Here is a 14487-nt window from a genome sequence, read left to right as displayed (position 1 = left end):
GCTTCTCTCTGCTGGCTGCTGGATCATGCAGCAGCTGCTGTACCTTTTGGGAGGCATCTCCACCTGCCCTAAAGAAACAAAGCACACATTTGGCGTGGTAGGAATGGGCTAGGAAGCAGTGACTTGCTCCCCTCAAGGTTGCCTCCCTGCTGCTAAAAGGAGAAGAGAAGGCCCAGGGGGAAAAGCAAAGGCTGACAGAATCAGGTCTTTGTTGGGAGCCCACAGCCTGCTCCCACGCTGTCCCCATGTGGCATCTGCCTCTCAGGATGGCCAGTGCCAAATTCCAGGGCTAGGAGGCCTTTCTCCACCTTCTCCTTGCTGAAGGAAACACACATTCCAGGGTGGCTTTTTGGCCACTTGAGGCTCATTCTTCACCGTGTCGCAACGGGACGGGCAAGAGCTCAAAGCAGATGATTCTTTCCCCAGGATGCTACACTCATGGCTTGGGTATGCTCTGCAGAAGTGTGCACAAAGGTTTATCACTCACAGCATTCCCCAGAGCCATGGTAAATCAGAGAGTGGCTTGTGCCTTGCATCACCTCCCCTGGGATTCATGGCACGAAATAAAGGCAGGCGTGGAATTCCAACACGATCCAGCCCGGCGTGCTCATGCCAGCTGCTCAACCAGTGTGCCCAAGGCTGCCTGCTTGGCCTGAGCCTGGCAGGGCCACCCTGGCCTGCTCTGCAACCCAGAGAGAGACCCTAACTTCTCTGTGACTGCAGGATAGCCAAAGTATTGAAACATTCAAAGCCTGGTGCAAGAACACAGGGCAGGGCAACACCAAGCACAAATAAATACAGGCTGGGCAGAAAATGGAGAGGAAGCAGCCCTGAGGAGAAGGATTTGGGGGTCCTAGGGGGTGCTAGGCTGGAGATGAGCTGGCACCAAGTGCTGTCAGCACAGCCCCAACCATGTCCAGGGAGGGGATTCTGCTGCTCTGCTGTGCTCTGCTCAGACTACCCCTGCACTGCTGGGGCAGCTCTGGAGCCCTCAGCACAGACAGGGAGCTGTTGGAGTAGGGCCAGAGGAGGCCACAGCAATGCTGGCAGGGCTGGAAGCCCTCTGCTGTGAGGCCAGGCTGAGAGAGTTGGCCTTGGGCAGCCTGGAGAAAAGAAGGCTCCAGGGAGACCTTCTGGTGGCCTTGCAGTGCTTCAAGAGTGCTACAGAAGAGCTAGAGAAGGACTTCTTACAAGGATATGTAGTGACAGGACAAGGGGTGATGGCTTCAAAGTGTAAGAAGCAAGATTTAGCCCAGACATGAGGAAGAAATTCCTCCCCCAGGAGGGTGCTGAGACACTGAAACAGGTTGCCCAGAGAAGTTGTGGAGGCTCCAATCCTGGCAGTGTTCAAAGCCAGGTTGGATGGGGGCCTTGAGCAGCCTGGTCTAGAGGAAGGTGTCTCTGCTCATGGCAGGGGGGTTGGAACTGGATGATCTTTAAGTTCCTTTTCAACCCAACCCATTCTTTGATGCCATGATCCTTTCTAAGGGCCCAAAGCTGCTCTTGCAAAGCTTCTCAGGCCTGGCTCTCGAGCTGCTGTGTTGGGAGTCTGAGCTGCAGGCATGATGCTGAAGCAATTAAAGTGAGGATGTGAACAACTCACAACTCTCTCAGCCTAGAAAAACCCAAACCAGCACATTTTCATCCTTGAAAACTGCCAGTCAGCACATCCTACACGTGAGAGGGATGTAGTTCACACACACTTGAATCATGCACAGTGAAGGGCCACTTGCTCTCCATCCCTACCCACACAGCTCTCCTGGCTGGCACTGGGAGGGCACAGGTACCCTGCAGGTGGGCAGGGGCTGTCCAGCTCCTCTGCAAGAGCACAGTGACTCTCTGATTTACCACTGCCTGTATCTTCCTTGCTCCAAAGGCTTACATCATGCAAAGATCACCTCATGGGGGAAAAACAAGGCACCATTGGGGTCTGCCTGCACTGCAGCCCACACAGGCAGGGATAAGCCTCCATCCAGCCACCAGCTTCAAGATGGTTGTGCTGGCTGTTGATGGGCTGCTTGGCTGTGTGCCATGTTTGCCACATCATCCTGTGTCTGCATTTAACTGCATGAGGGTGAGCAACTCCAAAAGCCATCTAAATGTAGACTAAGATATAAAGAAGAAATGTTTGATGCTGAGGGTGGTGAGACCCTGGCCCAGATTGCCCAGACAGGTGGGAGATGCCCCATGCCTGGCACCACTGCATTGCCTGGGGCTATGAACAACCTGCTCTTAGTTGCAGATGTCCCTGCTGGCACCAGGAAGGTTGGACTAGATGAGCTTTAAAGGTCCCTTCCCACCTAAACCAGTCTGGGATTCTATGATTCTGTGACTCTAAGATAATCCTAACTGGGCTGCAGGCCTGTGAGCTGCCTTCACTGCAACACAGCCAGACCCCAGCAATCCCCTCCTCCATGCTCACACAGGTTCCTGACAGCAAAAAGCAGGAGGAGGCAGATGCCAGCTCACAGCTTGTGCCTAAATTCCACTTTCAAAGTGAACTGGTAGAGTGTTTCCCCATCCCCAGTTGTAGAGTTGCTGTCTACAACTCCCTGAAGGGAGGTTGTAGCCAGGTGGGGGTTGGTCTCTTCTCCCAGGCAAGCAGCACCAGAACAAGAGGACACAGTCTCAAGCTGTGCCAGGGGAAGTTTAGGCTGGAGGTGAGGAGAAAGTTCTTCCCAGAAAGAGAGATTGGGCACTGGGATGTGCTGCCCAGGGAGGTGGTGGAGTCAGCATCCCTGGAGGTGTTCATAAAAGGCTTGGCTGTGGCACTTGGAGCCATGGTTTAGTTGTCAGGAGGTGTTAGGTATTAGGGAATAGGTTGGGCTTGATGATCTCTGAGGTCTTTTCCAACCTGGTTGATTCTATGCTTCTGTGCTCCTATGATCAGGATTCCCAGGGATGCACAGAAATTGCAGCCCTGTGCCCTAAATGCACAAAAGATGTCAGCAATGAGGGCTCTGTGTGTGTGTGTGTGTGTGCCCTGGGGAAAGGAGCTTCATCTTGACAAAGCTGGGAGCATGGAACCCACCCCAGCTGCAGTCCACCCCTTTAACATCAACAAACACAGCCAGGCTGGGGCATGCAGACCCAGAACTTCACATTGTTCCAGCTATGCAAAGCCAGCCCCAAATCCAACCCAGGGCCCACTGTGTCAGCACCAGATGTGTTTGTGTTTCATGTGGGTGAGATAACACCTGGAGCCCAACAGGCCGATGCAATACCTCACCTCCATCCTATCTCACACAGGAGGAGTGATAGCACTGCTTCAGACATGGATGGAAGCAGCAGCTGGGAAGGACAGCCCAGGGACAGGCAGCCACTCTCCCATTGCCTGCTGGGGCTGGGGAATGTCCTGCCTGGCTTAGGGACCCTCCATGCCTTGCAAGAGCACCCCTCACCCTGGGGTGCAGACTGGGAGCCAGCAGTTGCAGCAGGTTGTGTGTGGGCAGCGCAGCAATTGCTGGCTGTGGCACACAGCAGTTCTCTGCCTGATTGCATCTTTGGTTTTGAGGCACACACTGAGACTGTCAGTTTGAAAAACCCTTTCCCACATCCTTTGGGGAGGCCTAATGGCCCAGCTCCCCAGCAGGTACAGCCACGGTGTGCTGGTGTATGGGGCTCTGGAAAGGCTCCTTGCTGAAGGACAGAGTTGGGATGTGCTCCTTGAAGAAGAACATTGTTGGGGTAATGTTTCTTGCTGAAGGAGATAGTTGGGATATGCTCCTTGAAGAAGGACATAAGTAGGAATAGAATAGAATAGAATAGAATAGAATAGAATAGAATAGAATAGAATAGAATAGAATAGAATAGAATAGAATAGAATAGAATAGAATAGAATAGAATAGAATAGAATAGAATAGAATAGAATAGAATAGAATTAACCAGGTTGGAAAAGGCCTTTGAGATCATCAAGTCCAACCTATCACCCAACACCATCTGATCAACTAAACCATGGCACCAAGCACCCCATCCAGGCTCTTCCTAAGCAGCTCCAGGGATGGTGACTCCACCACCTCCCTGGGCAGCACATCCCAATGACCAATCTCTATTTCTATGAAGAACTTCTTCCTAATCTTCAGCTTAAACCTCCCCTGGCACAGCCTCAGACTGTGTCCTCTTGTTCTGGTGCTGCTTGTCTGGCAGAAGAGACCAACCCCCACCTGGCTACAACCTCCTTTCAGGGAGTTGGAGAGAGCAAGAAGGTCTCCCCTGAGCCTCCTCTTCTCCAGGCTAAGCAACCCCAGCTCCCTCAGCCTCTCCTCACAGGGCTGTGCTCCAGACCCCTCCCCAGCCTTGTTGCCCTTCTCTGGACACCTTCCAGCAGCTCAACATCTTTCCTAAACTGAGGAGCCCAGAACTGGACACAGGACTCAAGGTGTGGCCTAACCAGTGCAGTGTACAGGGGCAGAATGACCTCCCTGCTCCTGCTGGCCACACTCTTCCTGATGCAGGCCAGGATGCCATTGGCCCTCTTGGCTGCCTGGGCACACTGCAGGCTCATGTTCAGCCTACCATCAACCAGCACCCCCAGGTCCCTTTCTGCCTGGCTGCTCTCAGCCACTCTGACCCCAGCCTGTAGCACTGCCTGGGGTTGTTGTGGCCAATGTGCAGCACCTGGCACTTGGATGTGTTCAATCTCCTGCCCTTGGACTCTGTCCATCTGTCCAGCCTGGCAAATAGAATAGAATAGAATTATCCAGGTTGGAAAAGACCTTTGAGATCATGCAGTCCAACCTAGCACCCAACACCATCTAATCAACTAAACCATGGCACCTAGTGCCTCAGCCAGGCTCCTCTTAAACACCTCCATTATTAGGATATGCTCTTTGTTGAAGGTCATAGTTGGGATATGCTCCTTGCTGGTGGCCATGGTTGAGATGGGGAAATGTGATGTGTGCAGGAACCAAGCTCTTGAGGATCTGGACTAATACCTCCTTCTTTTATCTCCTTTCCTTTCCCGCCTGCTTCCTGCTGCCCTGCACAGAGATCCCAGCTGCTCCCCCCACCACTGCTGCCAGCAGCATGGAGGAGCCTGCAGGTAGGTGGTCTCTTTTCTTTCATCATCTTGATGGTTAATGTCTTTGGAGCAAGCACCTGCCCAGGATGAAACTGCATTCAATTAATTACATCAGTTCTGTTGACTGTGCTGGGATGAGTTGTTGCCCTAAATGTGTAAGCATCCTGAGAGATGGGATGCTCAGGGACCATGTGGGAGTGTAGAGAAGAAGCAGAAAGGTTTTCCCAGAGATGCTAAATCTATAAGCACACAGGGGTCACCCAGTGTGAAGCCAGCCCTTGATGGAGAAGAGGTAAGTAAAGACCTAAGACCACCACTGGTTGATTGTTATAGTGGTTACCTTCTCAAGAAGCTGAGAACAGTCCCACCAAGGGTTTTTGTTTTGGTGGGGAAGGACTGGAGGAACAGAAATCTTCCAGAAGGGAACAAAAGCCCTGAGCATTGCTTACTGCTGCATGGGAACATTGCCTTTGTTTGCCTAGATTGGTGTAGTTCTTGTTCTCAGTGCTCTGAGGGGCTGAGGTGACCTGTGGGCAGAGCTGTGTGTCTCATGTCTGGCTCTGCAGGTCCTCAGGGTGGGACATGGCCGTGGTGAATGGCATTGCTGGGGTCAGTTGTGTTCAGAGGTGTCTCAAGGCCAATGGCTTCTAGAGCAGGAGGAGCATCTTAGCTCGCTCGGAGATCCTGCAGCTGTGGGCCCTGCAGCAAGAGGTTCTGCAGTAGAGGCAGCAGCACAGCCCTGATGGACTTGGATCACCATATTTATGTGAGCTGCCACATGGAGGGTTGTCCTGAGGCAGCTTTGGCACATCATGGGGTGTGCACATTCTCCTCTTCCCCCTTCCTTTGTCCTTGCACCAAATCCAACCTATGCAATGCTGACCTGGGGCTCAGAGTGTCCCTTTGTATGCCCCATCACCACCACCACCACCACTGCACAGACACCCCAGAAAATCATAGAACCACAGAACTGTCAGGGCTGGAAGGGACCTCAAGGCTCAGCCAGTTCCAACCCCCTGCCATGGGCAGGGATGCCTCACACTGCAGCAGGTTGCTCACAGCCACATCCAGCCTGACTGCAAACACCTCCAGGCAGGAGGCTTCCACCACCTCCCTGGGCAACCTGTGCCAATCTCTCACCACCCTCCTGGGGAACAACTTCTTCCTCACATCCAATCTCAATCTACCCACTTCTAGTTTTGCTCCATCCCCCCAGTCCTATCACTCCCTGACACCCTCACAAGTCCCTCCCCAGCTTTCTTGGAGCCCCCTGCAGATCCTGGCAGGCCACAATAATAGAATCATAAAACTGTTGTGGTTGGAAAAGCCCTCTAAGATCACCCAGACCAACCACTGACCTAAGAGCACCATTAAACCATGTCCCACAGTGCCATGTTCACACACAGGGAGGTGGAGAAAGCTCTTCACAGAGAGAGTTGTTAGCCATTGAGATGTGCTACCCAGGGAGGTGGTGGAGTCCCCATGCCTGGAGCTGTTCAAGAGGGGATTGGATGTGGCACTTGGAGCCATGGTTTAGTAGTCAGGAGGTGTTGGGTGACAAGTTGGACTTGATGATCTTTGAGGTCTTTTCCAACCTTGTTGATTCTATGATTCTATGATTCTGTGACTCTTGAACACCTCCAGGAACAGTGCCTCCACCACCTCCCCGAGAAGGATCCTCCATGATCCCCCCCTCCTGATTTACGCCTCTAGAAAGGCTCACACCTGCTCCCAACCATGTCATTGAGGAATTTTCCAGTCCCTAGGTCCCTTGGGTCAGATAAGTCTGAGCAGGGGATGACAGCAGGAGCCCTGAGAAAGGCTGAGTTATCCCATCCTGCTGCCGGCACATTCCCAGGGTGTTTGAACAGCGTCACGGCTGTGCAGGACACGAGGTGTAAAGGCTGTTTACTTTAGTCTCACCAGTGCTGGAGGGGTCATAAATTAGGGATTTTGTACTAAAAGTGATGGACATCACCTCAGATTGAACTCTGAGCCAAGCTTTGGCCCATGGCAGGGCTTTTCACACGGGGCTGTGCCTGCTGTTGTGTGCTCAGGAGCTAGTCTCGTGATGGGAAACCCAGGCTGGAACGGGACTGAGCCTTCCATTGTCACAGGAAGGCAAGGCCCAGGGCTTTCTGCAGGACTGATTGAAAGCACACATCTTGCCACCTGTAAAGCAGCAGCAGCATTCTGTTTCAGTGTCTTCTCTTTGGCTGGTTGAGCAAGAAACACTCCCAAGTCAGGGAGTTGCAGAGCACCATCCTTGCACTGTGTGGGTAGGGGTTGAGGTGCTGAGAGGCACAGTGGCAACACGTGGGGTTGGTGTTGTGGGGGCAAAAGGTGAGGTTGGTGTTGTGAAGGCAAAAGGTGAATGGTGTTGTGGGGGCAAAAGGTGAAGTTAGTGTTGTGAAGGCAAAAGAAGAGTTGATGTAGTGGGGGCAAAATGTGAGGTTAGTGTTGTGAAGGCAAAGGAGGGGTTGATGTAGTGGGGGCAAGATGTGAGGTTGGGGGGGGGCAAGATTTGAGGTTGGTGTTGTGGAGGCAAGATGTGAGTTTGGTGTTGTGGGGGCAAGATGTGAGTTTGGTGTTGTGGGGGCAAGAGATGAGGTTGGTGTTGTGGGGGCAAGATGTGGGGTTGGGTGTTGTGGGGGCAAGATGTGAGGTTGGTGTTGTGGGGGCAAGATGTGAGGTTGGGGTTGTGGGGGCAAGATGTGAGGTTGGGGTTGTGGGGGCAAGATGTGGGGTTGGTGTTGTGAGGGCAAAGGAGGGGGTGGGTGTTGTATGGCAACCCCACCCCACCCTGCCAGGAGGACGCCCCCGGGCCCCGGGGCTGCAGACCCCCTTTGCCGCCGCTAGGACACCGCGGGGGGTGCCGAGCGAGCCGCCCCACAGCGCCGCCTATAGGCCGCGCAGCGAACGGCCCCGGCCCCGCCGCGCCGCTCGCACGGCCCCGCTCTGCGCCCCCCGAACCAAAGGGACCCTCCACACCTGCACCAACAACCGCACCTGCGCTAACAGCACTGCCGCCGCACGCATCCTGCTCTGCCCGACCGCCCCGCGCCCGCCAGGGGCTCCCGCAGCACCCTGCTCGCCGCCGCTCCGCAGCAGCTCCTCCTTGCCGGGAGCTGATTTAAGCATCACCGCTGCCCCGAATCAGCCAGGGAGGGATTTCAGACGAGCGTGGACCGAAACAGTGTTGGTGCAAGGGCTGGAAAAACTGGGGGGTCCTGCCTGTCTCTGCTTAGCTCTCCGAGGTCCGGATCAATGTGGGGAAATGATCCAAAGCTGAGTTGTTTAGATGAAAGGCATTCCCCGTGCTGGGAGCCTGGAGAATGGGGGGGGGGGGGGGGGGGGGGGCGCTACTCATTATGGCTTTTTGTCCAGGCAAAGAAAGCTCTTACCATCACCCCATCCTGCTCTGGTCCCTTTCAGAGATGTAGAAGGGGCCACAGGGAAAGGAAAAAATCATGACAGTGGGGGGGAAAGGTTTACAAACCTGCCAGTCAGTCGCTGTCTTATCTGAATCAAATCCAGACTGGCTTGGAAATGATTATCTTAGGTGGATGATTTCAGCTTATGGGCTTAAATAAAAACCAGGTGATTGGATTGATGCAGCCTTGCATGGTTTTCCCCTGGAAATTGGCCTCTGCAGCCTCAAAACAGAGCTGGGTTTTTCCTAAAAAGTCATTTGGGCTCAAGGTGTTGGCTCAGGCCTTTTGTTCTCAACTGGTGAGGAAGAGGCTGGATGCAAATGCAGAAAAAAGGGGGGGTAGAAGAAGGGGGAAGCACTCTTAGTGGTCCCTGAGGGTTGTCCCAGCCTGGCCCAGGCTGCCCAGGGCAGTGGTGGAGTCCCCATCCCTGGAGGGGTTTGAAGGCTGTGTAGATGTGGTGCTGAGGGCCATGGTTTGGTGGTGCCCTGGCAGTGCTGGGGTAAGGCTTGGACTGGATGCTCTTAAAGGTCTCTTCCAGCCAAAATGATTCTATGATTCTGGATGCAAACACAGGAAAAAGGGGGGAAGAGGGAGGGGTGGGAGACCCACTCTTAGTGATCCCTGGGGCTGCACAGACCTGAAGCAGCTCAGCTGCAGGTTGGCAGAGGTCTTACACAGAGGTGGATGCGTGCTCTGGTATGTGGAGATGGTTTAATACCTTCTGGGAAGAGTTCAGAGAAGGGAGATGGGCACTCAGGGCTCTGCTCTGGAATAGTCTGCAACAATTGAAAGGACAAAAAAAAACCCCAAAAGACAACTCCCAAATGCCACAGGCTGGGTGAGGCTTTCAAGACTGTCCCTGCTCCTGTGCCTCACCTATCAAAGAACACATGCAAAGAATCCCAGCATGGAGAGGGTTGGAAGGGACCTCTGAGCATCACCCAGTCCAAGCCCCCTGCTCAAGCAGGGCACCCACAGCAGTTTGCCAAGGCTCACAATGTCCAGCTGGGCTTGGAATCTTTCCAGACCAGGTGACTCCACAACCTCCCTGGGCAGCCTGCTCCAGGCCTCCAGCACCCTCACACCAAAGAATTTCCTCCTCCTCTTCAGGTGGAACCTTCTGGATTCCAGTCTGTGCCCCTTGTCCCACCAGATGTCCAAGGGGCTGTGCTTGAGTTCCATGGCCTGGGCAGCTGGGAGCCCCCTCCTCATTGGCAGCCCCCTGGACAGCTTGTACCTGTGCTTCCCCACGGGAATGTGGTCTCTTTGGCCCAGCAGCCCCACTCCCAAGCACAGGCTGTGGACCACTTTTACTCACGGCCACATAAACACTGTGATCATCACTGCAGCAACAGCTTCAAGGGAAAAGTGACATTAGGAAAGGATTAAGTGTACCATAGCTGCTTTTAATGAGCTGCAGCAGCTGGAAACAAGGAGTCAACAGCGTGTCGGAAGCCAGCTGCCTCCACAACATCTGTGAGGGGTGCAAGGCTGGCTTGGAAAATGACAGCGTGGGGACAAGGCCACTGGCACTGTGCAGCACCTCCAGCCAGGACAGGACATGGCCTGCAGCCAAAATCTCTGCTTCCCAGCCCCATCCCAAAGGCTTATCTAAACCTCTGGACCAGCTCCATCCCCGGGTGAAGGCAGTGGGAAATCTCTCCCCGGTGTTGTACCCACAGGAGAAAATGTGAGGGGTGGCATTAGGGACAATGAGAAGCTGGCTCATGGCTCTGCCTGGGCAGGGGCAGCACAGCTCTTGGGTGGGCTGTGGGAGGGCTGGAGCAGGCTGAAGTTCACATCCTCCCTGCTTCCCAGAGCAAGGAGGGAGGGAAGGGGGCAGCTCTGCACCCAGGTCGTTGTGCTCAGCTGGTGTCCCTTGCTCATGACATCACAGGGTCACACAGGCTCACAGGATGTTAGGGGCTGGAAGGGACCTCCAGAGAGCTTCCAGTCCAACCCTCCTGCCAAAGCAGGTCTCACAGGAAGGCATCCAGACAGGGCTTGAAAGTCTCCAGAGAAGGAGACTCCACAACCTCTCTGGGCAGCCTGCTCCAGGGCTCTGGGACCCTCATAGGGAAGAAGTTCCTCCTCCTGTTGAGCTGGAACCTCCTGTGCTGGAGCTTACATCCATTGCCCCTTGTCCTGTCACAGGGTGCAACAGAGATGGAAAGGATACATCTCCCCAGCACAGGCTTGGAGGCTGTGTCAGAAGGGCTGGAAAGATGTCCCTGAAATTCTACCTCTCCCTGCCTCCCACTGCCTTAGCCCCTCTCCAGGGGCTGATAGCTGGGGTGGAAGTTCTGCCTGTGCTGTGGGTTTGCCTCAGAGGTGGCCCAAACCAGCCCTGCCAACGTGTGCTGGACATCACAGCCCTCCCAAATCTCTGGCAGGCAGCCTCAGTCACCCCAGCAGGTCCAGGTTTCTGCTCAGGCTGGGCTGGTTGGCTGCAAGCCTCAGCTGCTGGGCACAGCACAGCCACCCAACCTTCCCCAGCCTCCTGCCAGTCCCTGGGGTGGTTGGCCCAGCTGGCTGCTGTGCTCCAGGGAGCTGCATGGCCACTGGCACACTGCTGAGTGGAGGGAGGGATGCCATCCCCTAGAGCAGAGGGAAGCACAGGCTCCTGTGGGAGGCTCATCCTTGGGGAGCTCTCCTCTCTCAGAGGCCAGCTGAGGTTTCTGAAGCAGCTCCAGAGGAGGGCAATGAAGCTGCTGAAGGGTCTGGAGATCAGGTCTGATGAGGAGGACCTGGGGTTTTCAGTCTGGAGAAGAGGAGGCTGAGGGGAGACCTTCTGGCTCTTTACAACTCCCTGAAAGGAGGCTGGAGCCAGGTGGGGGGCATCCCCAAAAACCAAGCAATAGGACAAGAGGAATGGCCTCACATTGTGCCAGGGGAGGTTTAGGTTGGACATGAGGAACAATTTCTTCCCCTTGAGGGTTGTCAAGACCTGGCCCAGGCTGCCCAGGGCAGTGGTGGAGTCCCCATCCCCGGAGGGGCTGCAAAGCTGTGGAGATGTGGTGCTGAGGGCCATGGGTTGGTGGTGCCCTGGCAGTGCTGGGTTAAGTGGTTGGAGCTGATGATCTGAAAGGTCTCTTCCAAGCAAAACAATTCTGTGATTCTACAACTGAAATAAAGAAATAAATGTATAGATCACCACCCCCTCCCCCACCCCCACCCCCACCCCCAGCCTAGGCAGCACCTCACAAATTCCACGTGGAAGGACTTTCAGAAGACATTGTATTGGAGTTATGTAGTGAGAAGGCAAATGCCTGAGGAGGTGTCTGATTTCAAACCACGTTTGTCTCCAGGCCAACAGAGGAAATCACGAAGCCTTAACTCTGCTGAGCTGCAAGCAGAGCAGCCCTGAGCCTCAGGGCTTTGCAGATTTGAAGTAGCAACAGGTCTTGGTCGTCACCCAGCGCTGATATCCCCTGGCAAGGACTCTCTGTGCACTTGGGTGGGTGCTGCATGTCTGGAGGGAGCAGCTGCACGAGGGAAGCCCTGGAAGGCTACCCTTGTATGTAAGTTCTCACAGGCTCACAGGATGTTAGGGGTTGGAAGGGACCTCCAGAGATCTTCCAGTCCAAACCCCCTGCCAGAGCAGGGCCACAGAATCCAGCACAGGTCACACAGGAACACATCCAGACAGGGCTGGAAAGGCTCCAGAGAAGGAGACTCCACAACCTCTCTGGGCAGCCTGCTCCAGGGCTCTGGGACCCTCACAGGGAAGAAGTTCCTCCTCATGTTGAGGTGGAACCTCCTGTGCTGAGTTTCCATCCATTGCCCCTTGGCCTATCCCAGGGTGCAGCTGAGCAGAGCCTGGCCCCTGCCTCCTGATCCCCAGCCCTCAGCTATTGATAGACATTGATCAGATCCCTCTCAGTCTTCTCCTCTGCAGACTAAACAGCCCCAGGGCTCTCAGCCTCTCCTCCCCAGGCAGTGCTGCAGTCCCTTCAGCAGCCTTGGAGCCCTCCCCTGGACTCTATCCAGCAGATCCCTGTCCCTCCTGAACTGGGCAGCCCAGCACTGGATGCAATATTCCAGTTGAGGTCTCAGCAGGGCAGAGGAGAGGGGGAGGAGAACCTCCCTGGATCTGCTGGTCACACTCTTAATGCCCCCCAGGATCCTATTGGCCTTCTTGGCCCCCAGGGCACATTGCTGTCCCATGCAGAACTTGCTGCCCACCAGCACTCCCAGGTCCTTCTCTACAGGGCTGCTCTCCAGCAGATCACCTCCCAGCCTCTACTGCTGTAGTTTGTTCTTCCTTCCCAGTGCAGGACTCTGCACTTATCTTTATTGGAGCTATTTAAGTTCCTCTCTGCCCAGCTCTCAGTCTGTCCAAGTCTCTGAACAGCCTCACAGCCTTCAGGCATATCAGCCAAGCCTCCCAGTTTGCTATCAGCCTGGAGAGGAGATGGTTCCAGGGAGATGTTGAAGCAACCTTCCAGTATTTGAAGGGGGCTACAGGGGAGCTGGAAAGGGGTTTTGTAAAAAGGCATGGAGTGATGGGGTGAGAGGTGATGGCTTCAAACTGGAAGAAGTTGGATTTAGATCAGACATTAGGAAGAAACTTTACCCCCAAGAGAGTGGTGAGGCACAGGAACAGGTTGCCCAGAGAAGTTGTGGAGGCTCCAAGCTTAGCCGTGTCAAAACCCAGGCTGGATGGAGCCTTGAGCTACCTGATCTAGTGGAAGCTGTCCCTGCCCATGGCAGGGGGGTTAGGACTAGGTGATCTTTAAGGTCCCTTCCAATCCAAACCATTCAGGGATTCTAAGGGCCCAGCTGGAGCCAAGCAACGAGCTGAGCAGTGGTCACCTCCTGCCTGAAGGCAGTCACCCTGCTGCAAATCTGGGCTCAGCCTGGGGGTCTCCAGCTTTGTACCCACCCCAATGAGCAATCCATTCAGCCCTGCATGGGTATTCTCTGGCTTGTCTCCAGCTGTAAGCAAGGTGATGGATTGACTGTGTGATTGACTGACTGATTGATTGGCTGCAGCCTCCAGCTCCCTCCTGAAAAGAGCTTTCTCATGGTGACCTGCAGTGAATGGCTGTGAGGACAATAGGGGCGAGGAGCTTCCAGTGAAGAAACTTCTGGTCACTTCCAAATATTTCTGTGAGAAAACCCCCACACAAAACAAACCACCACACAGCTTCTGCTGAGATGCAGATAAGCTTCACACCCAGCTGCATCGTGCTCCTGTAACCCCATCGCAGGGCTTCCAGCAGCCCCTGCATGCCTTTGTGCCTCCATCCCTTCATTCCTCCATCCCCACATCCCTGCATCTCTGTTTCCTTCCATCCCTCCATTCCCACACCCCTTCATCCCCATATGTCTTCATCCCTGCATCCTTCCACCCCCCAATCCTTCTGTTCTTCCATTGCCACATCCCTGTACCTCTGCTTCCCTCCAGCTCTCCATCCATCCATCCATCCATCCATCCATCCATCCATCCATCCATCTCCACATATCTTCATCCCCACATCTCTTCATCTCTCCATTCCTGCATCACTCCATCCCCCCATCTCCACATCCCTTCACCTCTCCATGCCTGCATCACTCCATCCCCCATCTTCACATCCCTTCACCTCTCCTTTCCTGTATCACTCCATCCCCCATCTCCACATCCCTTCATCTCTCCACTCCTGCATCACTCCATCCCCCATCTCCACATCCCTTCACCTCTCCATTCCTGCATCACTCCATCCCCCCATCCCTTCATCTCTCCATTTCTGCATCACTCCCTCCCCCATCTCCATATCCCTTCATCTCTCCACTCCTGCATCACTCCATCCCCCATCTCCACATCCCTTCATCTCTCCACTCCTGCATCACTCCATCCCCCATCTCCACATCCCTTCATCTCTCCACTCCTGCATCACTCCATCCCCCCATCTCCACATCCCTGACTTCCTCCATCCCCAAATTCCTCCATTCCTCCATCCCCACATTTCCAAATCCCTTCATCCCCCCATCCCTAAATTCTTCCTGTCCCCCATTCCCACAACACTGAATCCCTTCACCTCTGTTTCCCTC

General features: G+C 54.5%; 1 protein-coding gene across 1 annotated transcript in view; it reads left to right on the top strand.

The window, feature by feature from the left end:
• NTN1 (netrin 1) overlaps positions 1–14487 on the top strand; it is a 173135-nt gene that overhangs the window by 121210 nt on the left and 37438 nt on the right. Inside the window, exon 4 of the mRNA XM_068151606.1 lies at positions 4988–5041. Within this exon, the coding sequence (XP_068007707.1) occupies positions 4988–5041 (54 nt within the window). The remainder of the gene's footprint in view (positions 1–4987; positions 5042–14487) is intronic.

The sequence above is a fragment of the Melanerpes formicivorus genome, unplaced genomic scaffold (genome assembly GCF_026170545.1).
Source record: "Melanerpes formicivorus ecotype bairdi unplaced genomic scaffold, bMelFor1.0.p_v2 SCAF_21, whole genome shotgun sequence".
NCBI lineage: Eukaryota > Metazoa > Chordata > Aves > Piciformes > Picidae > Melanerpes > Melanerpes formicivorus.
Note: the sequence above shows the minus strand (reverse complement) of the source record. Positions and strands in the feature narration are given on the sequence as shown.